General features: G+C 47.6%; 1 protein-coding gene across 7 annotated transcripts in view; it reads right to left on the bottom strand.

Moving 5' to 3' along the window:
• Positions 1–26,700, bottom strand: part of HSPG2 (heparan sulfate proteoglycan 2) — a 1,237,996-nt gene that overhangs the window by 148,183 nt on the left and 1,063,113 nt on the right. For all 7 annotated transcript variants that reach the window (XM_069610942.1, XM_069610946.1, XM_069610944.1 and 4 more), the window contains one exon: positions 6,654–6,801. In XM_069610942.1, the coding sequence (XP_069467043.1) occupies positions 6,654–6,801 (148 nt within the window). The remainder of the gene's footprint in view (positions 1–6,653; positions 6,802–26,700) is intronic.

The raw sequence follows: 26,700 nt of genomic DNA, 5'->3' as shown, positions 1-26,700 counted from the left end.
TTGGCCCCTCCCCCACCTCCCCTGCTCCGGGGTCTGGTGGAATCGGCGGTCCTCCTTCTCATCTCAGCCCCGCACTCCGGCTACTGCTCCAACTGCTCCGCTGGGGCCGGCGCGCCCGGGAGGTGACCGTGGACCTCCCCGCTTCCCCCCTCCCGCCCTCCGGACAAGCCCAGACTCTGCCTCCTGTCTTCGGCGGGGGCGGCATCCTGGACCCAGTCCCCAAGCCAGCGACCCCGCGGGACGTTCCGTAAAGCCGCCAGCTTTGGACCCGGACAGAGGCCCTAATGTAACAGCCGCCCAGGGGCTGCGACGTGGACACTCCTCGCCGAGTCTCCTCTAGCTGCACCCCCCTGCCCCTGCCGAGGTCTGTCCTTCCCCCTCAACAGCCAACATACAGCGGGCGAACGGCGCCCGGTGTGGACGGGCCGGCTCGCCTCAGGGCCCACAGAGGCCGCATCCTTCAACAGAGCTCCCAGGGGATATTCTCACTTGACGACCCCCCCCCCCCTCACGCCGCATCAGCAACGCACCCAAAGCTCTCCCTCCTTCGTTGCCCGCCGCGGCCCAGGTGGTGGCCGTCGGGCCCCCCAATAACTTTGGAACGCCTCCCCCCCTTGTTGCATTGAAGCCACAGACAGGAGACTCGGCCTGCTCGAAGGTCTCCCCACGCTCCTAACCCTGCGGGTTGTGCTCACGCCGGGGCACCCATCAGCTCCTGCCCCGCACCTCTGGGCTCCTGGACTCTCTTTCGCCACACGCTCCTGGCTCACTCCTGGAGGGGGGAGACAGCCTTCCCAAGTCACTGCCACAAGGTAAGGCGGCACCTGCCGCATCTCGCCCCACCTGGACGCTCTGCTGCCCTCCGGGCCCGGCTGGTTGCCCCCCGCCTCTGTCCTAGTTGCCATGTCCAAATCGGGCAAAGCCGCCAAGCAGACTGACATTTCCACACTATTAACCATGCCTACTGGGGGGGAAAAAAGCAAGAGGGGTGAGCGTATTGAAGCTGGGGCGGGGAATGGCCCCCCTGATGACCAAGCATCACAGGCGGTCACGAAAGCAGACCTCCATGACCTCCTATCGGCCCTCACCAGGGAATTCCAGAAGGGCACTGAAGAAGTCAAGACCCAAATTGCCCAGTTGGACAAGAGAGTGGGGGAGGTGGAGGCAAGAACCGAGGAGATTGAGACTACACTATGTGAGCAGAACTTTGAGATCGGAGAGGGGGCGGACAGGATTAGGGCCCTGGAGTGCAGGTGTGAGGCTCTGGAGGCTAGACAAGAGGATGCCGAAAACCGCTCGAGGCGGAACAACATCAGGATCCGGGGAGTCCCAGCTGCAGTCTCGGAGAAGGATCTCCCATCCTATGTTTCTGATCTCCTCCGCCACATCATCACCCTCCCTGATGGCTCCCCCCTGGAGCTGGACAGAGTACATAGGGCTAGACCCAGGCAGAGGCCCAACGGGGCGGCTGATGTCCTGGTCAGGGTCCATTTCTACAAGCTCAAGGAGGAGATTATGCAGGAGGCCAGGGCCATGGGTCAGATCCACTTCCGCGACTCGGAGATAGCCCTGTTTCAAGATTTAGCTGCACCCACCCTAGCCAAGCGAAGAGCTCTTAAACCCATGACGGATTGGCTACGGGAACGCAAGATCCCATATCGCTGGAGCTTCCCTTCGGGCCTCTCCTTCACTTGGGATGGAAAGCCTCAGCAAATCCCATCTCCACGGGAAGCGGCAGCATTTATGAACCCGGACACGGAGGAGGAGGCCCCAAGGGGCCCGGCCCGCTCTCCCGAAGGGGCTGTGGGGGGGACTCTTCGCTCCTGGTCCCAGGTGGCTGGTCGGCGCAGGATGCGCGGCCCTCTGGCAAGGGGGAAAAACACCAATACCCACTGAGAGCTTGAACGGCCCAGTTCCAAGCTTATCCTCATCAGAGCTCTACAGCAGCCGCCTGACCGCCCCCTGGGAGCCCAGACTTTAAACCCGGAGCCTCACAATTATCGCGCTCTCTTGAGCTGAGAGATCTTCACCACTACAGAATGAGACCCCTTGGTCTCCGACACAGATGGCGACTGTGGCCCAGCCGACAGCCCTGTTGGTAGAAGGCTGGTCTGGATACCTTTATTTGTTTGTTGTTGTTGGTTCTGTTCTAGTTTATGTTACTGGTTCTCCTTGGTCGGGGGGAAATGGGGAGCTGGAGCGGGGGCTCGGGCGGGGGGCAAGGGGGAAACAAAAGTCAAAATACAACCTGACGGGGCGCTCTCCTCCCTGCTCGGTAGCTCCGGGGCAGTGGCGAGAGGGCCTGCCGAACCTGTGGGGTTCCCAGCGCCGCAATACAAAAGACGCAGGGTAAAGTCGTTTTCGAACCCATCCAATAATGTCTCAACCGGATAAGGAAATCTCGTTCCTGACCTGGAACGTTCAGGGTCTGAATTCCCCCCGAAAAAGGAAGTCCGTGGAGCATAGACTCGCCCAACTGGCACCCGACATTATTTGCTTGCAGGAGACGCATCTTCTCAAAGGCGACGAACGCCGCATAACCTTTCAACGCTACACCAAAAGATTCTTCGCCTCTGCGGATCTTAAGAAGAGAGGGGTTGCCATTCTACTAAGCCGGGACTTGCCCCTAACCAATATAACCACCAAGCGTGACCCCGAGGGTCGTTATCTCCTGCTAAAAGGCCTCTTGGTAGAACTACCCATCACCATCGTCGCTATATATTGCCCAAACACCGGGCAAAGCACATTCCTCCGGAATCTTCTACCAACACTTGCTGCCTTCGCTGAAGGTCGCGTATTTATAGGGGGCGATTTCAACTTAACCCCCGACCCATACCTGGACAAATCGCTCCCTCCATCGAAAGAGGATTTCAGCAAGGCCCTTGCCATGGCAGAATTCTTAAGGGAAACCGACACTATAGATGTGTGGAGATTGGCCAACATGGGGAAAAGGGACTACACTTTCTTCTCCCACGTGCACCTGGGTCACTCACGGATCGATCTGCTCCTGATCTCAAGCATCCTGATACCCTGCGTCGAATCCATCCAAATCGGGCTTAGAGCCCTCTCGGACCATGCTCCAGTCATATTGAACTTGAGGGTATCATGCCTCCCGGAGCCACCCCAGAGGCAATGGAAACTGCAAGATCACATTCTATCGGACATCACAATCAGAAAAGAAATTGCGGAAGCCCTCCAAAATTATTTCAGGGAAAACACCACCAAAGATTCCTCATTGGCCACGATCTGGGACGCTATGAAACCTGTCATCAGGGGCACGGCGAACGACTGCACAGCCCGACTCAGACGACGTGGCAAGCTTCAACAAGACGCACTGGAAATGGAGGTGGCAGAAGCGGAAAGCATCCTTAAACGTGGCCCGAACAGGAAAGCGAGCCGCATGCTCCAGAGGGCGAAGCGCTCCCTAGAAATGCATCTGGCCGACAAAGCGGCCAGGGCCCTAACGTACACTAAACAGTTTTATTATGTGCACAGCAACAAAGCAAACCGGCTCCTGGTCCACAAACTAAAAAAGCTACAAACAAGAAACCTCATCCACAGCCTCGCTGATGCGCAAGGGACCCTCCGCTACTCTATCAAAGAGAAAATTGAAATTATGGCTTCTCATCACAGAACGATCATGTCGGGTGTTCCCACGGCCGAAACAGCACAAGCTAAATATCTGGCAGAAGCGCAAATCGCCGTTCCATGCCCGCAACTTGAGGCCCTGGAGGCCCCCTTCTCGGCAGAAGAAGTCAGTGAAACCATAACTAAACTGAAAAATTCTACCCCTGGCCCGGATGGGCTCACAGCCCAATTCTACAAAAAATTTTCATATATCCTATCTCCCCACCTGGCTACCCTATTCAACTCATTCCTATCCTCAGGCACGACCACCCCCTCCATGGAAGAGTCGATAACCGTCCTACTGCCGAAGCCTGGAAAGGACCGGAGCCAGTGCGCCTCCTACAGACCTATCTCCCTTTTGAACTATGACGCAAACATTTTCACCAAAACCCTCGCGAACAGGTTGGCCCCCTTGCTTCCTTCAATGATCCACCCGGACCAGACGGGATTCATACCCGGTCGCTGCACCCATGATAACATAAGGAGAACCATCAACGTCATCGACTCTGCCAACAGGAGGGGGCAGGCATTGATGGTATTATCATTGGACGCACACAAAGCCTTTGATATGCTTGACTGGGGCTACATCCGAAACTCACTCTCACATTTCGGCTTCGGCCCAAACTTCATAAAATGGACATTAGCTAACTACCAACATCCCTCCACCAGCCTCAAGATGAATGGAGTCAGGTCCGAAACGATCAAAATCTCAAGAGGCACTAGACAGGGTTGCCCCCTATCCCCCCTGGTATTCGCCCTCTCCATGGAGCCATTCGCGATCAGGGTTCGCCACAATGCAGGGATCCAAGGTCTGGTAATCAAGTCCCAAACATATAAAGCCGCCCTGTACGCTGATGATGTCCTTCTCACTTTAACCAAGCCAGAGGAATCCATGAAGGCCCTATGGAAGGAACTGCTAGAATTCGGGGAAGCCTCAGGTTTTAAGGTTAACCTCACCAAGTCTACAGCACTAAGCATCAACCTACCTAGCGAGCTATTATCAAACCTGGAGAAAGAATACCAGATCCCTTGGGCCAAAAAGAACCTCCCGTATCTGGGGGTCCAGCTTCCCGGTGCTTTCAGCAGATTGTATAGAGCCAATTTCCCGGCACTTCTGAAAGAATTCAAAGTCGATCTCATACGCTGGCAAAAGCAGGAGATTTCCTGGTTCGGAAGAATCACGGCCTTGAAGATGAACCTCATCCCTAGACTCCTTTACCAATGCGCTGCCATACCCACCACAATTCCGAAGCAGGAGATCCAGAAGCTACAAAAGAACATCATGAGTTATATCTGGGAGGGGAAACAGCCGCGCATCCCGCGAAGGGTCATGCTCCGGAGTCGGGAGACGGGAGGTCTGGGAGCGCCCGATGCTGCAAGATATGTTCTGGCCGCACAGCTCTCGCCGGCGTTCGCTTGGCTCCCCGCCACCACTAAACCCCGCTGGCTGGAGCTGGAGGAGGCCTGGAGTCCAAGCCCGATAACCTCGCTGCCACACCTGAAGGAACTCAGCGCTAATGAAGGCAGGGGACCCCTGGCGGCAACTGAAAATACAGTAAGGAGTTGGAAGAAAGCGGCGCGACTGTGGAACCTCCGCGGCACGACAGGCCCACTCACCCCGGTTTGGGGAAACCCAGAATTCACCCCGGGCTGTAATCCCAGGAATTTCAAGAGATGGAAAAATGGAGGACTGGAGAGAATACAAGACTTCTATGAAGATGGAAACCCCCTGGACTTCGAGGCCTGCAAGGCGAAATTCGACGTGCCGGAGAGCGAGAGATTCAGATACACCCAGCTGCGCCACTGGCTCTCGGGCAGGGAGATTAAGCGCCACGGAAGCAGAGCCCTCACGGCCCTGGAACTCACCCTCACAGGGTCCCCGCAAAAGGGAAGAATCTCCATCCTCTACAAGCTCTTGGACAGAACGGACCCATCCCGCAAGGAGCCATATATGCTAAAGTGGGAAAATGACATTGGGAGGTCTATCGATTTGGAGGAGTGGAACCACATCTGGGCAAGAGCAAACAGAAGCTCGAAGTGCGTTTCCAACAAGGAAGGGGCATTTAAGGTATGCTTCAGGTGGTATCGGACCCCAGAGACACTCAATAAATGCAACCCCACGATTCCCCCGGCTTGCTGGAGAGGATGCCCAGACAAAGGCACCCTCTTTCATCTGTTCTGGTCATGTCCCAAGGCTACTCAATTCTGGAAATCAGTGCTGGATCACATCAATAAAATCACAGGACTCACTATCCCATGGGACCCGGGCATCGCTCTATTGGGATCATGCGGGGAGGGCCAATTCCCCCTCTCCGGGCACAGAGCAGAGCTATGCTCCCACCTGCTGACGGCCGCAAAAATCTCCATAGCTAGGCTGTGGAAAAACCCAGAGGGCCCGGCAGTACAAATGTGGTGGACGAAATGCTGGGACATAATCGCAGTGGAAAAAATAACTGCCCTCCGGTTCGGAAATAGAGACAAATTCTCCCAAACATGGGCTCCCTTTATGGATTTCACCCAGAAATTCCCAGGTTTAGCACGACAACCCCCCTCCCTGCGATGGATGGACAAAACTGAATAAACATAAAGGGGACAACGCAGAGCTGGAATACAGATTGGCCTAGGGTCCCGCCGGCTAATAAACCCAGGAATGAGGCATCAAGGCCAGGATAAGCTGACGCTCGCCGCTGCCCGCGCATGACTCAATGCCTAAAGAATATATAAGGATCCCCTTTTCGCCCGCCTGTAACCCATCACTGCCCACCAGGGCTAGACTAATCGCTTGCTTCTCCCCTTGAACTGCCCTCTGACCTGTTATTATTGTTGTTTGTTTTGAAGGACGTGGTCCTTGTTGTTTTACTACTTGCACCTCTAAGCTCAACCGCGCTGCCTGCAGCGCTCTTTATGTACTCGCAGCCACTCGATGCAATGTATGTACAAAACCAATAAAAATATATTTGGAAAAAAAAAAAAACTACAGTGCACATATGGCTTAATAAGCTTCATCAGAAATGTATATATCTCACCTCTGACTTTTAACATGGAGAAGGCGGTCACTCGCCCTTGTCGATTGGCTGCTGTGCAGACGTAGGTTCCTGCATCCTCCGGCTTCACTGATGGGATGGTAAGTACATTGTCATCTAGTGTGGCTTCTTTGGGGAGATCACCTTCCAGCTAAAACAAAACATATATGTGAGCCTTCAGGCCTCTTGTCAACAAGTTATCACCCCAAAGGTATAAGGCTACAGCATTTCAGGGTAGATACTGTGCTAATACTGTGAAATTCTCAGTTACCACAAACAGATTTAATAGCAAACACTGAGTGCTATTCTTTTCAGGATATACAGAGATAAATCATTTTATTTCAAATGATCAGGTTCCAAGAAAGAACTGATACACTGGACATATCCCATTCTGTATTTTTTAAATATATTTGATTACATTTCCCATTGTTCACAGGATCCCTATAAAAACAACATACCTTAAAGTACATTAAAGAATGATGTAAGTGAACAAATTACTTGCATCTCAGTAGCTATCTTTCTGATAGCATATCAAATGAGAAATCGTTGGAGGAACATCCAGCGCCAGCTGTCTTTGGAAACATTTTTGCCACCAGGTGGCACCGCGCGGCTCTGATCAGTGCATCTAGGTGCCCCGCAATGGACATGACATTGGGACCAGCATATATGGAGCAGCCACACCACATGACCACAGTGCCACTCTTTTCCCCTAGCACTCAGCAACTGAGGGACAGAAGGACAGATAAGGTGCGCCTGCTCTTTGCCAAGTTTGGAATGGGGGGTTTAGGAAGGCAATGAAGGATTTGTGGGAGGAATATCCATCAGAAAGAACATTACATCGAAGTAAGTAAGTTGTTTATCTAATGGATTCCTTCTTTCCATGGATGTTTCTTCCTCTATGATAGGCTCCCATAGAAGCACATAGACCAGGAAGAGGGAGGACAGCGAGGGGACGCCACATAGACTGGAAACCTCTGGAGGATCACTCTACAGAAGCAAACATCCTGGCACCAAAACGGAATACAAACAGTAATGTTTGGCAAATGTGTGCAGAAAGGGCCAGGTAGCCGCTTGGCAAATTTCCAAGACTGTCCACCCCACTCCCTCCCCACGGCAGAGTCAGCAACCAGGCCTCTAGCTGACTGATCGCCTGAGTCCCTCTGGTACATCTGTCTCAGTCAGATGGTAAAATTCCAAGATGCAGAGGATGATCCACCTTGACAGGGTCTGTTTAGTCACAACACTGCCAGCACGGCCACCAGCATAGTCCACAAATGTGTGTTGGTCTCTCAGCCGAGGAACGTCAGGAAGGATGACATAGTAGCGGAGGGCCCACACCATGTCCAGCTGATGGAATTGCTTCTCAGCTGTAGATGGGTGAGTGTTTGGTTGGATTTATAGTTTCATACAACTTTTGGGCTTAGGCTGGGTTGCCCCGTTGGGCTCCCCTGTTAATTTCTCTTTCATGTACTTGGGTGAACTACTGTTCCCAAGTAGTAAAGAGGGATTTTCATCCCCTTAACATTTTGTATAGGTGAGCCAGTACAACCCATCTTATGTGGAATGCTGGTGGATACAATGTATCCTCTTTCTTACTTAACTGGTAACATTTCTGTTACAATTGCAAGTTTACTTGAATGGCCGGTGGCAGTGGTTTTATCTTAGTCCCACACCGGCTTTTGCCGTTCCCACAGCGTGTCCCGGTACAACAGTTTCTCCTTGTTTTGTCGGCGAACCTCCTGGCTCCACCACGCCTGCTCCAGCATTTCTCCTCCTCGGTTCTCGCAAAGAGGTTCAGCTCTTTCCCACCAACAGTGGTGCGGGACTCCTAACAATATTTCTTTTCTCTGCAGCTGCGGGACTACGATGTCAGAAACTGCAAATTGTACACTCTGAAACTGTGCCAGACCCAGCCTGTCCAGTACAGAAATCATTACATATCAGGAAACATTATCTGTATGCGAACACCACGCGGACAACCCGACCCACTCTGCATACAATGTTTCTTTCATCTATTAAGACGGCACCTCAATCTCCGGCATTAGGTAGGCGAATGTTGATCCCCCTTAGTCGCAAATTCTGTGACTCTCTTGATCTCTTACTTTATTATCTGAACTACCGCCAGGCATTGTATCACCTCCAGTCAGTCTGCACTGCATTCTCCAGTCCGCCATTAACTCTTCAACCTTCCTTCACCGGGGTACTTGCTATACTTGGAAACATTCTCCATCTATATCCCTTATTGATTTTACACTCGAGTAATCACCATCTACATGCCTTTATTCAGTCTTGTAGGAACTACCGAAAGGACATTGAAGAGGATTCTGTCCCTGGCGAAGATTCCTCAGTTACAAGTTGATAGACAGACGTTGGAGGATAAGAAAGAAGAGCTGCCACAGGGTTTTCTTCCTCAGAGGGTTTCCCTGGGGATTCTGTTCTCGTTGACCTTCTTTGGCTGGTACGGGGGAGCTGGGTCACCAGGAGGACTCTCCTATCTGTGTACTGCTGCTTCAAACCCAAGTTACTGCATCCTCTGATTAAACATACTACATACTTCTGCTTCAGATCCAGGTCAGTGCAACCACTGATTAAATTTAGTACTTTTGAAGAGCTCATGCAATTAGATTATCACAGTTTGCCAAAAAAGGCGTAGAGAACTCCTATTTGTGAAACACCTCAAGAACACAGAAGAATCAAGGGGAAGGGAACCACCCTCTGGAGACAAGACCTCCTTCCTTGAAGAACTTTTGTTTTAACCATATATTTTTCCTTCATGAACACTTTTCTAAACCTTCCAAGGTTAAAGACATTTCCCCTTTGAGTTTAGTTTATAGTGTGAGGATCAGAATAGAACGTTGGACACAGGACAATTCGATTTGGACATTCTAACGCAGACAGATCCTTAGTTTTGGTTTAGGTGGGGAAATTCCTCTTAGGACAGGGTCAGAGAGGCATTTTCCCAACCCCTTTTATTTCAATAAAAGTCTTTAACCAAAAACATGGCAAACCTGTGACCGACTTTCATTCCAGACTCCTCACACTAAATAGACTTGCAGCAGTGATGACTACCAGGAAAATCACCTGAAGGGTGAAAAATCTCAAACATAGCACTGATGAAAAAAGGCAACACTAAATTCAAGTCCCACGCAGGAACAACAAACAGTTGTGGGGGAAACTGGTTGCACAAATCCCTCAAAGGAGCAATGGCGTACTGGTAATGTTCTTTCGAAGGATTCTTCGTCCGCAGATTCCTCATCAGATGGATATTCTTCCAGTATCAGCTGCTCGGAAACATTTTCAACAGGAGGAATAGTACAACTTGACATCGACTCCTCTCGACTCTACTGTGCCACTCATCGACTCTGGGCATGACATCGGTTGTGTGTAGCTGATACTGGAAGAATATCCATCTGATGAGGAATCTGCGGACGAAGAATCCTTCGAAAGAACATTACCAGTACGCCATTGCTCCTTTGAGGGATTTGTGCAACCAGTGTCCCCCACAACTGTTTGTTGTTCCTGCGTGGGACTTGAATTTAGTGTTGCCTTTTTTCATCAGTGCTATGTTTGAGATTGTTCACCCTTCAGGTGATTTTCCTGGTAGTCATCACTGCTGCAAGTCTATTTAGTGTGAGGAGTCCGGAATGAAAGTCGGTCACAGGTTTGCCATGTTTTTGGTTAAAGACTTTTATATTTATATATATATAACACCCCCACACACACACACACACACACACATACACATACACATACTACGTCGCTACGCCCTTGTACCACAGTTCCCCACCTTTCTTCCCTCAGAGCTGAGCAGCTACGAAGGAAGAATTCATAGGACTCTGCATGAAACCAGCCAAAAAACTTTATTTGTTAGGGAGGAACAGACCTGTACTGGAAGCAACTGGTTGACAGTACTTATACAATGAGGCATCAACTTTTACCTAACACCTAATTGCCATAACCTTGTCCCATTAGAAGAGAAAAACCAGATCTAGACAGCAGACTATTTTAATAGGGGCCAGGATGAGAGGGTGAAGAATCTGTGGGAGAATGGCCCATAGAAAGAAAATTACTGGTAAGTAATGCTCCTTCAATGGATAGCATTCTCCCACAGATTCCTCATCAGATAGCAGTAGAGTGCAGAGGCGGGATGAAAGCCCTCAGACAAGGAATCTCTTCACCACTGCTCTGCGGAATCGAGCGTCCGAACTACGTGCCACATCGAAGCAGCAATGCTTCATGAACGTGTGGAGCGACGACTGTATTGCTGCTCTACATATTTCCTTCACCGGCACACCCCCCTCCAATTTTATTTATTGTACATTTGTAAGGCGCTTATACATCAAGAAATTGTGTTTCTAAGCACCCACGGGGCAAACAAGAAGGAAAAGGGGAACAAAAGGCAAATAAAATAAAACTGATGAAACAAAGACAGAGGCGGTCCTTGTGAGCATTCTGAACGTGCAACTGCAGAGAGAGAGAAAAGACAAGGGAAGGGGATAAGTGCTAGAGGTTACACAGAGGAGAAAGTGCCAAAGCGTCAGTTGCAGGTGCCTGGCAGAGATCACTTGGTAAAGAGTAGTCACCTGCCGATACATAAAGTGCAGGCCTGTGGGACAACACAGGCCAGTGGGTGCCCAAAGGCAAGTGCTGGGGGAGGGTGGAGGCTGAAGGAGATTGGACGGAAGGCTAGGACCCAGAAGGACTCATAAGGGCCCAGTCCCCCAATGACTGTGGGGTTTAGTACTGGAGGGAGAGGGGAAAGGAGGAAGGGGAAGGAGGAGGTGAAGGGGAAAGTCTTGAGGAGCTTCCGGAACTTGACGAGATCAGGCTCAAGACAGAGAGGCAGGGGGAGGCTGGTCCAGAGGAGGGAGCCAGCCGAGAAAAAAGATTTGCTACCAGCTTGCTGCTTAGAGAAGCGCTTGACACGCAGAGAGTTGGAGCCTGAAGAACAAAGATCTGGAGTGAGAGTATTTGGTGAGACCAAGTTGTAGATCGAGCAAGCTGTAGAATGCAGATGATGCCACCACACCCATGGTAGAATGTGCTCTGATGGCCTTGTGATCTTTACCTGCTCTCGGATAACCCTCTGTGTTGCAGAGAATAATAAAGCGAGAGATTGTCTGTTTAGCCAAACTCTTCGTGGACAGAGAGAAAGCCACAAAGAGTTGGTCTTCATACCTAAATTCTGCTGTCCTAGCTATGTAAAAGCAGACTGCCCTCTTAGGGTCCAGCCTTTGTAGCCTTTCCTCATCCTTCGAGGGATGCAGATGTGGACAAAAACACTCAGCTAATTAATGCTCTGGAACGCGTGGATTTCAGAAACCACTTTTGGCAGAAATGTAGGACGCACTTCGATCGAAGCCTTCTCCTTGAAAAATCATTGGAAAGGTGACTTGTAAGATGGAGCCTGAACCTCACAGACGGATTGCGGACAGGATTGCCACCAGATAAGCCGTTTTCATGCTAAGCAGCCTGATATGGCATTAATGCATGTGCTCAAACTGAGCCGCCATAAAAAAATGTAAAAATCAAGTTTAGTTCCCAGTTCGGAACAAAAAAAAAAGAGTAAGCGGGACCCTATTTGCAAAGCCTTTTAGGAACTGGGTTATTGCCCGGATCATGAAGAAGGATCCTTGATCAGGTGACATCCTGAACACAGACAACACCTTCAAATAGCCCTTGACAGTGCCTATCTCAAGGACTGCAGAGGCCAGTGACAGAAGGAACTCCATCCCTGTAGTGGTGGAACAAGCAATAGGGTCTATCCTGCATTCCGTACATCACACCTCAAGTTTTCTCCACCTGCACAAAGATCTTGTAGAAGGTCTGTGTGCAGCCAGTAGCAACTCAAGTACCTCTTCTGAGAGGTCCCAGTCATCATATCTCATCCTCTCAAGACACACCCATTTAGGGTGAGGGATTCCAGGTTAAGTTGAAGCACCCGACCTTCAAACTGGAATTGGAGGTCCAGTCGTCGAGGCAACTGGAGAGATGGGCAGATGGTCAAGTCCAGGAGTTCCGAGTACAATGTTCTCATCGCCCAATACAGGACAATCAAGATCATGGTGGCCCGAAAACTACTGTATCCTCACAAGAAGCCATGGGATGACAATATTGGAGGGGAAGCATAGTGGGGGTCATAGATCCACTACACGAGGAACATGTCCCAAGTGCACACTTTGCTGGCAATTCCATCAAGCAAAACTGTCTGCACTTAGCTTTGGTCTCATGGCAAACAGATCCACTGTCTGGGTACCACATTGAGCAAACTTCCTGGCACACTTCCCTCTCGTGTGACACCGTGCCCTGCCTGCTCAGAGTCTGCTAGCCCGTTCTCAGCTCCTGCTGGATGGGCATCTGAAGCAGAGATCTGGTTCCCCAGCAACCAGAATCATAACTGCAGCACGCCTCCCAGCATAGAGACAGAGACTGAACACCCCTGCATCCCCTGTTTTTTGAGGTAGTGTATGGCCAATGTGTTGTCTGTCAGAATGAGGATGTGTTTCCGCTCGAATGAGGGCGCAAAGGCCATCAGGGCCAACCTGATCGCCCGCAACTCTAGCATCAGCCAAACGTCCATGCATGGGAATACGTGAACAACAGATCTCCTGAGGTGCGCCGCCACCACTGCCATTAGCTTGGTGAAAACCCTGGGTGCAGAGGTTAGATCAAAGGGGCGCACATAAAAGTGTCCCCGATAAGGAATCTCAGGAACCGCCTGTGCTTCCGATGAATTGGCACATGAAAAAAGAGACCCTGAAGGTCCAGCGAAACCAACAAGTCCTTGAGTTGCAGAGCCTGGACAACTTCTTTAAACATCACCATCCTGACCTCATCATTCTTCAGGGACTTGTTCAAGGCCAGGAGCTCTAGAATGGGAAAGAGTTCTCCTCCTTTTTTGGGTACCAGAAAATAGCGAGAGTACCAGCCTGATCCTCTCTCCTCAGATGGCACCTCTTCTACTGCACTCTTCAATAACAGAGCTCTCAGTTCTTACTGGAGCCCATGCTCCAGTTGTTGTGGAGGGGAGGTCTGGTTGTATGGAAGTTTTCTTAAGAAAGGTAGACAGTACCCCTATTCGATGAACTGAAAGGCCCATGCGTCAGAGGAGATCTCCTACCATCCGTCCCAGTGCTCGGAAATTCTCCCTCCAACTCAAGAAACATGTGGGGAGAACAAAGTGGCTTAGTGGGTGCCGCCACCCCTGACACTGCTGCTCAAGTCTGCTGGTAGTTAGGGACCCCTCGGCCCATTGCGGGATGTGAGAAATGCCTCTGCCTTTGCCTGGATTGTGGGAGCTGTGCCCTCTTTCCAAACAGAATGTACCATCTATAGCCTCTACCCCTAGAGAAGCCAAAAGATGGCTTTCCTGGTTGCTGCACAGTTAGGTCCAGTGATATGGCAGCCAATTTAGTGTCCTTAGACATCTCCAAGGAATCATTTGTCTTCGGGCTGAACAGCTGCTCGCTGTCTAAAGGTATGCCCAGAAGTTTAGCTTGGACATTTGGTGAGAATCCTGAATCTGTGAAGGTAGGCGGACCTTAATACAGTGAATGTCCCCATTGCACGGCCTACACAATCCGCAGTGTCCAGGCCCGATGTTAAGATGGATTTCTAGAAACTGTCCTGGTGGACAGATTTTAGAAAGCTACCCTAGTTACAGTGAACAGGGTAACATAGAGGTTAGCCAAAACCCAATTAAGGGAGCAGTGGCGAGCCATCCAGGCTATTATCAGGAGAGAATGAGTCCACACATTGAAGCACACAATTGAATGTAGACATGCAAGTACAAATATTCTAGGCCCAAAACGCACACTAGGAAATTAAAGCAGGTGATGTTACACAACACCCAATTAGAAACATATATACAGTCACCTTTAGGTTCTTAGGAATTCATTCAATAACTTATTCAACAAAAAGAAGGAAAGTAGTTATGCTGTAGAATGGAACCATGTCACGAGAAACATACCAGAACTTTATAAGTCCAATCCCTATGATGAGGTGGGCTTTGTGGTAGTCGCAGGAGGTAGGTTTTCCCACTGTTGGTTCAGTGAGAGCTGCCCAGCAGCTGAGGCTACAAGGATTCTTCAGTCGGTTCCAGGAGCAGAGTGCAACCCTTTGCGAAGAAGAAATGCAGAAAGCACTGATGCAGACCTCTTCAAGACACCTCACCAGACGGGGGAAGGTGAGTTCCAGCGACAGCTACTGCAAACAGGTTACATTAGGAGTCCTTCTAGTCGCAGCTGAAGCTGGCCATTACCGAAGTTCCAGCGGAAAACCTGCAACGGTGACAGCTTTAGCGAGGTACAGTGACGGCTTTAGCAAGGTAGCCCACTAGAGAACTGGTCAGTCAACCAGCTGATACAAGGACACTTCATAAGGCTCAGGATGGCTGGATCCTAGAGAACATGTCTAGACTGGTTGGCCCCACCAGTCCAAGGGTGAAGCACCGCTCAGGGCCTCCACAGATCAGGTAGTCCCAGCAGGGTTTCACCAGCCAAATGCAGGAAGGGATGCTGGGCCTCTTCGGCAGTCATCCATGGATTTCAGTCGGCTGCTTATCTACAAAGGATACTTGGCTCCAATGCTGATCTGAAGGAATGGCTGCAGAAGTCCTCTTCCTACCCAAGATTCTGCGTGGAAGCAAGGCCAAGCCCCCCAATGGTAAGGATCTGCCCCATCGAACAGCCACCAGTGGTCCAAACAGGGACCACAGTGGGTTGTACTCAAGTCCCACTCTCAGACTTTCATGCACCAGGGATGAGGAGTGGGACCGGACAGTCCCACCCCTCCCTTTGCCATGCACACAAAGGCATCACTAGCCTGCAAAAGCAGCAGCTTTCCTGGACAAGTGCACATCCTTATATGGGATTTCCTGACCTGAGAAGGCAGGAAGGCCAAACAACAATATGGCCAAAGACAAGCGGAAAATCTCACGCCGTGGACATTTTAGGGCACAAGCCACGTTTAGTAGCCGGGTACAGTAAATGTGAATGTACACACTGGAAATAACAGAAATGTTAAAAATATAATTGCTGTATTTAGGCACATATAAAAGTAACCAGAAATACTAAGTGTAAAACAGTAGGGTGATAGAAAAGTAGCCCCACTGCACTGCATTGTAGGATGCGGTTTGCACTGTTAAAACATTACTAAAAAGGGAAAAAGACAAAAGGGAAACAGTTTCCCAGTACTGATAGTCTGAAAGACTAATCTGTTTCCCCATAACATGAGCAAAAGACCAGGATGGGTCAGGACAGGTTAAAAAAGAAAAGGTTTGGAGGGTCCATAGAACATGGAGGGAAAGATGCTAAAAGAGAAATCTTTCCTAACACTGACTACAGTGCTTAGGCATGCCACCTCCTTGCAATCATGAATGATGCATAGAAACCCTTCCCTCAGTTCACCAGCCAAGATGTGTCCCGCCGCTTCAGCCCCTAAGCCTCCATAGTCTGTGAAAATATTTGGCGTATGCGCACAATGCATGGACTGCCTTCAGGGCCATGCTTCCCGAGGCAATTATCTTTTTGGCCTGGGCATCTGTTCTCTTGATTCCATGTCTGCAGGGAGATTGGTGGTGGTCGTGGCTAGTCTATAGGTCACTGTAGCGTCTTCCACCACTAGGCCTTCTGACATCGGGTGGGATGACAGGAAGGGTAAACCCCCCAAGCCGGCTTGTATTTTTTTGTGAGTTCTGAGTCTTCAGCTGGTGTGGTACATGGCCTTTGCCACAGTGTGGTAATGGGTCCAAGATGGCTGCATTAAATGCCAATGCCTTTTTTGATTGCAGTCCTTTATCAGAATGTCCGTTAAGGGTTTAGTCTGGGTGCCTACACCAAAGGACTCAATTAACCCTTTCGACAGTCCTTCTGTTTTGTGAATTCGGGTATTCTTAAGGAGCAGACTTGTACAGATCCAGGTCGGGAGACATGTCTAACCCACTTGCATCATGCAATCCTTTGGACAGAGCAAGCAAATCTGCTTGTCAGAGGTTGAAATCGTCTCCTCCAGCTACCCCCCCCCATAGGTTTAAAGCCAGATAGCACTTAGTCCCCCTTGTCATTGTAAACCGACCTCAGCGTAAAAAAACGCTGATCGAGATTCTGGAAGAAACAATCGCTTGACTGTCGGTGCTGATGGAGCCGTTCCTACCAGGCCTCTCAGTGCCGGTGCCTCGAGGCACCTGGCCGCTAGAGCCAGTTTCCTGGTCGTCGTCGCCGAGCACGATGGTGTAGGACCAGACATGGCTACCTTGACAGGAGTCCCAGAGACATGGACAGTGGCTTTTGAAGACAAACCTCTGACGGGAGTAGTCAGCCTTGGTGCCAGAGAGATTGTACCCATCAAATGGCATGTCCTGGAGCTTTGCCCAGATGTCTGGAGCAGACCAAGAGGTCCTCAACCAGAACTTAATGAGCACAGAAAGTACGGCACCCACACGCTAGTCGAACTGCGCTTTCAGAAGCTAAATCTCATTAGGTGTGCCGAAGCTAGTGTGTGGCGATACCAAACGTAGCATAGAAAACATAGTAGCAAATTTGTTTCAGCGCAATCACACATACACAATCTAGACAATAGTGCTAATTTGGTTCAATCCTGTATAAACAATCATAATAGCAATTCATGTTATGGCTTAGATAACATCTGCCTCATTCATTAGTCAATTAACATACATTTACAAAAAAGAACAGATATTCAGAAGTCCTAAGGTGATCCAAAACAGATTCTATTCTTTATCTTGTTCTCTATGAAATGGCCAACATATGTTGTGACCTTCTGGGGTCTTTTTCAAGGTTTTATTCTATTAAAAGTAATATGAAAAGGTGCATTGCGATGGTGATTCAAGAAAGGATATTCATATAGGTCAATTCCTTGTTGAAGGGATATGGTCTTATATGAGTGAATGACTAGATGCTACTTAAACTATTTCGAGATATACTCAATGTTGCATAACTTCATTAATGGAATATCAATAAACGTCATAATTGGCTGAGATCATCCTGACCCTGTTGGGCTGACTGCCTCTCATGTGTCTCCATTACATGACTACACTGAACACTGAAAATGGGCTAATCCAGCCAAGAGCAGCAATGAAAAAGAAAGAATGGGAAAAGGTGCATTATTAAAAGAAGGAGCAAGTGGTGATCAGGACAGAAGGAGGCAGCCACTAGCTTGCTTAGTTTATCAGTGGATATAGACCATGTTCTGTGCAATCCAATTGGCTTTGGCACATTCATAGAGTGCTAAGGGAAAGTAATATATTTAGTCATTGTTTCTCCTGTGGAGACCTAGACATGGGTGCACATGGGCTGTAGTGAGTGAATTTTTCATCGTCTAGTCGGGTTAAACTTTGTACCTCACTTCTTATTGGGATCGCTGGGGTTTGCCGGTGTTGTTTTTACAATGTACTTCATGGGGACAGTAGGAGAATGTGGGTGCACTCTTAAAACGGAGATGCTCCATACTAATGGCCTGGTACAATAGAGCTACAGAGATCAAAAGTGTCCAGACTTTACAGTAAAAAAAAAAAAACATGTGAAAGAAAGACCAGTGTTTAGCTTTTTGGTCCCAGATTTAGAGCAATCTGAAAGGAGCACTCCATCAACAAGCTTCTCAGTCTTTTTCAGGCATTTTTCTGAGGATTGTTTGCTTGGAACGTTACTTGCAGATGAGCGCAGAAATGATCTTGAAGGATAAACTGGAATGTGCCACCTTGAATCTCGACTGAATCCATGCCCCTTAGCAACATCACAGTACATTTAAGAAAACACGCAAAGTGATGGTCTTTACAAATCCCGGGGCAGCTTTCAAATGCATCAGTTTTTAGAAACCAAGTTTTATCAGGGAATTTAAACCATACCATGATCAAATCGAATACTTTTTTTAATGAAACATTTGTTTGTGAAATTTAGGCTGTGTGATGGCGCCCCTGGCAGAAGTGATGCATAAGTGGAAAATAGAATCTACCCCGATAGATGCCATGTTTGCCCCACCTTAAAAGAGGATCTGATGCATGTGCTTTCTTTTTCTCTCCTTTACTCTAAATTGAGAAGCAATTAACTTCTACCAATTCTTGGGGAGCGATGTGATGAATCAGAGGGGATTCCCCTGGAAACCCTAGCCTGGGACACTTCTCATGTGGCCAGGGAAAGGCAGACGCTTTCTGATCCTGACCCTGGGGGTGGTGTTCTGTGGGAGGATCACATGGGTGTGGGGCAGGAACCAGGTCAGGAAGAATGGGATGCCTCCCTTAATAATTTATTTCCCTAGAGACCCTACAATCCTACTGGCCTATTGTAAAATTGAACTATGTGAAGAAAGAAATAATCAGAACATTGGGGACGTCAAGTCCCTTAATGCCCTAAGTACTGGGACGAGGAAGAGGGACTCAGATGCACTAAACTGCAAGATGCAGTCTAGTGGTTCTAATGACCCACACCTGAGCAGGGGGCGTTACAGAGATCACCTGTTGCTGTTGCATGAGAAGCAGACGTGGAAGAAGGGAAATGACAGAGCCGCCGCTACTGTTAAAGTGGGTATCGGTCCTGAGGGGGTTTCTCAGGTTTATAACCTGAATTGCAGAGGCCACGCAGTGGGATGTGGCATTGCAGCAAGCTTTTACCCATGGAGGGAGAGAGAGAGAGGCTTGCCTGCTGGCATGCAGTGTCCCGGTGTCTGGCGAGCACTGGCGTACACTAGGAGCGAAGGTCCTTTCCTGTTTAGCATGGGCCGCAGGACTCAAGAAGCAGCCTGCCGTGCAGACAGAGGCATAATAAGCATAGCGAGCAGGAGCAGCGGTTCACACGGATGCATGTACTGAAGTTGATAAGTTTATCAGAAAGGGTAATCCCGGTACGCTGATCACTGACAATCATTTTGAACACTGAACTAATATAAAGAAAGCATGCTGGCGAAATATGAGCTTTGTGAAGAGGCAAGAAGAGAAATATTACAATCTGTGTTATAAAGGTCAGCATCAAGGCCAAAGTAAAGAAGGTGCAATCATTTACACAGCTTATACATGATGTTGGCTGAATGACAAGAGAACTATGTTGCAGGAAGATTTGAACTGTTGTTGCCAAAGTAAAGAAGGGGCAATAATTAAACAAGATAACAACCATTGCCTAAGCCAAACAGAAGCAAGAGTAATAAAGAAACATTACCAGCATTTTGTTGATATGAAAGTAAGAATACAGAACTGTCAGAAGAGAGGCCATCTTGGTATAAAAACAGTTCAGGCAGAAGGCAGCATAACCTGCATTGCCTTAGGCAAAATCAAGAGTGGAACAAACATCAATGTGTAACATGTTTTCATAAAAGAAGTTGAGAATGTTGATGTGGTTGGAAGTTAAAGACGTTCCATAAAGATTTGAAGTAGACTGTACCACAGTGCTAGGAGTTTTTGTCCTAGCAGGCGAGTATGGCAGTATACAAACCTTTTAGTAGTAGTCCTGGCAGGTTAGTGGACCAGGAAGAAATCATTGAAGTACTTCACTGTGGTTGAAGGATATGAGAGAAGAAGTGGTAAACGAATTACCCAAGTGTTTTATGAACTGTTAAGTTGTGGAATTCTCCTGATAAATTCTTTGCTATTTGAGAAGAAGGAGGCAACGTCACTAAAGTGTTTCATGAATTGCTGTGGGATCATCTTGACGAACATTGTTGTTGATACAGAAAGAATTGTAGAAGTGTTTAGTTGCTCAAGAAGAAGTAGTTGTGTTGAACATTTGGCTATAAGCAGAAAGACAAATACTGGTAGTCTAATTGAACTATTGGTTAAGGTCAGAGTGGAAGACTTTTGGGGCAAGAAGAACTTTATGATCCGAACTTGGTTACTAAAAGGAACTTGCTTATTTGAATTTTTGAGTGAAAATCCTGCTTTAAATCTCAGGAAGAGGATCCAATCTGGTTACAAGGATATACAGTTATGAGGTCTATCTAGAACTGTTCTTTCTGTTACATTTGAATTGGCATACATTTCCTTTATGAGTTTAATGTATGTATAAGTGTGAGGGACTGATTCCTTTTGTTAGCGTGTTTTCCTTTAGTTTATTTTGATAGGTAGGGAAATCCTAGTTAGGCTAAGAATAGTGAGGCATTTATCCATATCTATTTGAGTTAATAAAATGGCTTCTTGTTAAAAACCTTTACCAAGTTGTTCACCTCACATTTCTGACCCCTCACAGAGAGCCGTTTGGCAAGCCCTGTTTTCTTTCCAGCCAACTGAACTCAAACACATGGATTTTGGTACTCAAGTTATAGGAGGGGTGTGGGGTAGTTCAAAATGAGAAAAGAAATCTAGGTTACCGATTAGAAAAAGTTATGAATACGCTCTGTCCGCACTCAATAAGGCATATGGTAGTTTTCAGAATGCACCTGCCTACAGATGTTTCACTGCAGGTAAGATGGCAGAGAGGATGGGCAAAACACACACACACACTTTGCTGACAGAAGAGAATAGTGCCATGTTCTGTGGATTACTACAGAGTACTCAATACTTTTTAATGTGTATGGAAAGCCATCCTCCTTGTTGAAGATTGCAGCAAATACAGAGTTTCAGAAGAAAAATGACTTGGAGGCAGCAAATCTGCATGAACGGACCCACAGCATTGTTGGGACCTTTTTATTCTTCAAAAAGTCCAACTAAGGGCATCATAAAACCATACATCTGAGGCAGTACATAAATCCACTCTTAGCAGAAGGCTGTACCACCTGAGAACATTTGGTAGCTTAGACAGAGCAGCCATAATTATCTTAGGAGCGAGAGAGTCCTGTTGCTTGGTACAAAGAATTTATAGCATACATATGGTCCAACAAAACACTGAAATACTATGTATTGTAAAAATAAAGGGTTTATTTAAATACTATAACATCATAAAAACCAGCTCAATACCTACAATATGCAAACCAATGTACAACCTTATTTAGAGGAGCAAGACGCAAGTCAGTCAAGGTGAGTCAAACCGAAGGTTATACATTCAGGATAATATACAGTTCTTGGTGAATAGAACCAGGTTAGATATACTTTTAGAATACAATCAGTATTTAAAGGGTAGTTGACCCTGTGTCATGCAGAGACACTCAGTTATGGAATCACATAATAAACCAACCCCTTTACAAGTATACACCTTGCAACATTACTTTTTATAGTTCAGAGCTAGTAAAACAACTCATACTTTTTGGAGGGGCATGAACCTACTCAATGATAAGTATGAAAAATCAATAACTATTTTAGAATGTACTGAGCAAAGCAAGGAAAGCAAAACCCAATTACAGTTTAAGAAAGACACAATGTATTTCAAACTAGGTAACTGACCTATTGGCACATAACTATCGTTTATCTAATATCTTATTATAGCCTGTATACTTTTAAGAAGTGTATAATACAGTTTCTAAGGTAAGTAAGAACTTAATGAAACTATTTTAGAATAATATCCAAGCAATTCAGGGAAGCACAACCCAAGGTTACAAGTGTAGAAAAGCAGCAGCTAACAAGGTGAGCAAGGCCTATATACTTTTAAGAGGAGCTACCAGCAACTCAAAGTCAAGTATTAACTAAAAGACTGTTTTAGATCTGTTTAAAGCAGCGCAGGGTAGGCAAAACCCTATTGTACACAATGTTATTTAAGGCAGATAAAACCTATTGGAAAACCTTTACACTCATTCAGTTAAGCAATGATAAAACAGTACCAACACATTACTTTTTAGAAGGGGGAAACACCATTCAAAGTTAGTAAAGCAACTTACCCACTTTTTAGAGGGGCAGAATGCAACTAGAGGTAAGCATAAACTTAATGCCACTTAGTAACTACTTCTTTCACAGTGATACAGTTACCGCACTAACATCTTTAGCAAGTAAGTACCTTTACACTTGTTATACTTTCAATGCAGAATCATTTCCTTATCCAGTCCTTCCCTACTCTATTGCATGAGTTCTCTCAGAGGCAGAAGGGGGACCCTAGTGGTCTAGGTGTCAGATGTAGGCAGGTTGAGATAGGGTTCATTTGCAGGAACGTCAAAGTTCCATAGAAGGTTTTCTTAAACGAGTATTCACTTTCAGAGTGAACGTGTTCAGGGACTTCACAGAAGGCTCTATATGTGTGTTCCATCATTAGGCCTGGGCCAGTGGAATGGGCAAACTCCCAACATCACAAATCACCCACTCAGTCTCACAGGATGCACAAATACCCAAGCCAACACAGTAAATTAGGAGAAAAGAAGAGCTTTGCAGTGGATGCATTCAGGATGCAGCAGCACAGAACCTGGTCTCTGTATTCCTGGTCTGGAGGCGAAAGAACTGGACACTCAATGGGAACTTGCAGCAGCAGTCATCCGGGGAAGCTTCCAGCAAAGGACTATGTATTCTTGCGGCTCTGTGAATTTGGTGCCTTGTTACAGCAGCCAGATGAAGAACAAATATTGCTGGTCAGATTCTCTTCACTCTCTGGGTCCTGCACAGGGACTTCAAGGATTTGAATCGTGCTTCTGGAGATCCATCAGGAATCCACCAAAGTTTCAGATGGATTTGGACTTCAGAAGATCATGCACCACACTCAGGCTCGATGTCCCAGGGTTTTGCCGGTTTGCAGCCCAGTAAGTTTGCAGCATGTTGTGGGATGACTGAAATTGCAGATCTTCTTGAGACTAGTAGATCTCATCAGCAGCTGGGTAGGAGTCGTCACATTCGGGCCTCACAGGTCGATTGGAAGGAAGGGTTGCATCAGACTCTGGTTACACAGCAGGTTCTCCAGTTGTAGAAAATCGCTATATACGTCTTTTCTTCATCTTCCTCTTTGGATTCCGCTCCAGTGGTGGAACTGTCAGCAGCTTCCAGGTTCATAGTATTTATCAGGAAGTACAGCACAACTTCTGCAATCTCTCCCTGCAGTTTACAGAAAGCGGCGGTCTGGCTGTGCAATCAGGACAGCCAGCCCCTCGTTGAGACTGGGTTACTTTCAGGCAATGTGAAAGACAAAGGGCTGCAGACGTTTGGACTCCTCCTTTGCTTCCTGCCTTTTCAGACACTCTGGAGCCTGGGTGTGGAATACAAAGTATTCCCACAGAAGACAAAATGTCCACTGAGGATGTGCCCAACTAGAATGGCAGGAGAAGACCTCAGAAACAACAAGCAAACGAGGAATGCAAAAAAGGAGCCCACCATTCTAGCAGAATGATTGCCCTCATGTGCATTACCAAGTCTGATTTAACAGCCAGCAATAAAGACTAAAAGTCAAAGGTAAAACCACTGCCGCAAGCCATTCAATTAAACTTGAAATTGTATCAAAAATGCTACCAGGTAAGTAAGAAAGGGGATACATGGTATCCCCAAGGCACTCCATATAAGGTGGGGTGTGCTGGCTCACTTACACCAATTTAAAGGGCATGTGAATCCCACTTTACTTCTTGGGAACAGTAGTTAATTCAAGAAATAATAAGAATTAAAAGGAAGCCACTGCATTTAAAATGCTGTGTGCTGCCATAGTACATTTCAGCCAGCCCAAAGTTATAGGAAACTATAACTCAAATCATACACTATGGAGAGACATACAAAGGTCACCCATAAAAAGAGAAAGACTAGGGGAGACAGGAAACTCACCTGGGGACAAGGTAAAATAATCAAGTCCAAGCAAAATGTTCTGGGGTTGACACAGATCAGGAAGCTTCTTAAGCACTCACAAGTCTGGTCACATTTCTTAGACTCCAAGTGATCAGACATACTATTGCTTCTCTTCCCTTTGCTGCCATTTTACTTTAAGGCAACCCTTTCGATCCAGTACAGCTCCACTCAGATGCACTGAACCATAGGTGCTGCCACGCAGATGAGTATTTTATCTTTTTTTAAATCTCACCTCACTTTTCGACTCTCCCTCTGGAGAATCAACTATTATTGCAGATCACCGGCAAATAGATGAACCTTAACTCAAAGATCCTATTCAAGGTCACTTAAAGGCTTCTAAGAGACATGGATCAAGTTGATTCACGTGCCGCCTGAATGATTTCCCACAGAATTAACTCAAAATAAATGCACGATAGGCAATTTAACCATCAAGACAATACATAATGTGAGGCCTGTTAAGATAGCTGAAGCAGCAAGGTTTAAGTTACTTACCTGTAACTCTGGTTTTCCAGCATATATTCCCTGTTGTCAGGCTGGGAATCCTCAGTAAAAGAAAAAAACGGTTTCACTTTAGCTTTAAAACAGTATTTCTCCTCTAAACCAATCACTGTCACCTGGGTAATACTGCCCCCATCCAATCACAGTCCTCTCCCTAAGCTTCACCACTGGTTGCCATCGTCAGATTTGGTAAGCACGTTAAGTGGCAGTATTAAACAAGAAGAGTCACCGAGGGAGGGTTTGCATGTGAATCCATGCCAGACCAATGCTGGAGCACAAGAGTAACATATAAGTAACTTAAACCTTCTCCAGCATGGGGTCTAGCATGGATTCACATGCTCATGAATAATTATTACACAGAAGTACATATGCACAACCACATGAGGTGGCAAGGCTCAACAGAAGCCTTAAACTCTCACCCTTGGAACAGACTCACCTCAAGTGAACAGGTTGCATAGCACCGCTTGGCTGACCCGGGACTCCTCCCTGGAATCAGTGTCGATTCAGTAGAATCTCGTTAAGGTGTGTGTGGACCTCCACATAGCAGCCCTGCAGATGTCGAGCAGGGGCACACCAGAGAGAAACGCCATCGTTGCTGTGATGGCTCTGGTGGAATGGTCTCTGGACCGGCCCGGAAGACGGCTGTTAGCCAGCCTATGACAGTACATGATGCAGCCGGAGAGCCACCTGGAAATGGGAGCCTTCGACAAGGCCTTTCAGTGATTCACAGGTAAAAAATTGCTGAAAAACTGAGAAGACTTTTGAAAACCCATTGTGCGTGCCATGTAAAACTTCAAGGCACGAGCAACGTCCAGAAAAGGCAACGCCCTCTCCGCTGGCGACAACGGATCCGGCAAGAAAACACCAAAGGCTCGTTGAGGTGGAACTCTGAAAGCACTTTAGGCATAAAGGTGGGGTGTGCGCGGAGCACCACCCTTGAAGCGGGGAAGGATAAGTACGGCTGTTTGCAGGACTGGGCCCGCCTGGTCTAGGTGATTGCCACGAGGAAAGCAGGCTTCCACAAGAAGAATTTCAGGGGAACCTGATGCATTGGTTCAAAGGGTGCCCCTATGAGTTGAGTCAATACCACATTGAGTTTCCAAGCTGGAGCCGGAGCCTTCATTGGCGGAAAAGTCCTGAATAGGCTTCTGACAAACTCCTTCACAAGTCTGTGAGACCAAAGGGAAGGCCTACCTGGTGTCGTTGTGTAATGGGATATGGCGGCTAAGTGAGTATCCAGTGATGTGAACAGAAAAAACAAATAACTAATACTATTTTTAACGGAACTTAAATATCAAAAATCACTGAATTTGGTATTAAAAAAAGATATATATATGGGTGTGGGGTAAGGGATTAAAAAGGGTGGGGAGCAGATTGGGGTGGGGTTATATTAATTGCAAAAGAGGGGAGTGGGGGCCCCTGCCAAATAAAAATAAAAAAACAGTATTTTTTCATTATTTAAGTGTCAATCAAAATGTTTAAATGGCATTTTTCGTTATCACATGGAACCGGCCAAGTGCACCTGGATAGAGACATGAGCCAGTCCAGCTTTGGCCAGGGAAAGCAGGTATGGCAGGTGCTGCAGCAACGTGACAAGCAGGGGAGTGATCTTCTGCACCTGGCACCATACAGAGAATAGTTTCCATTTATGGCTGTAGCACTTGAACGTGGAAGAGGCTCTGATGTCCTTACATTCCGTTGGTAAAGAATAATGTCCAAATTCTAGAGCTCCAGTAGCCAGGCCCTGAGGTTCAGCAACGCTGGGTCGTGGTGTAGAATCGCTCGTCCATCTCTGGCTGGAAGATTGTGAAGTGGCGGCAGCCTGATAGGTGGTGCCTTCGACAGGCATTGCAGGTCCGGATACAATATCTCGCACGGCCACGCCAAAGCGACAAGTACCATCCTGCATTGACACTGTCTGAGTGTGTTGATCAC

Source organism: Ambystoma mexicanum, chromosome 8 (genome assembly GCF_040938575.1).
Source record: "Ambystoma mexicanum isolate Mex_15411 chromosome 8, UKY_AmexF1_1, whole genome shotgun sequence".
Lineage (NCBI taxonomy): Eukaryota > Metazoa > Chordata > Amphibia > Caudata > Ambystomatidae > Ambystoma > Ambystoma mexicanum.
The sequence above is the reverse complement of the archived record's forward strand: the minus strand, read 5'-3'. Positions and strand labels throughout refer to the sequence as shown.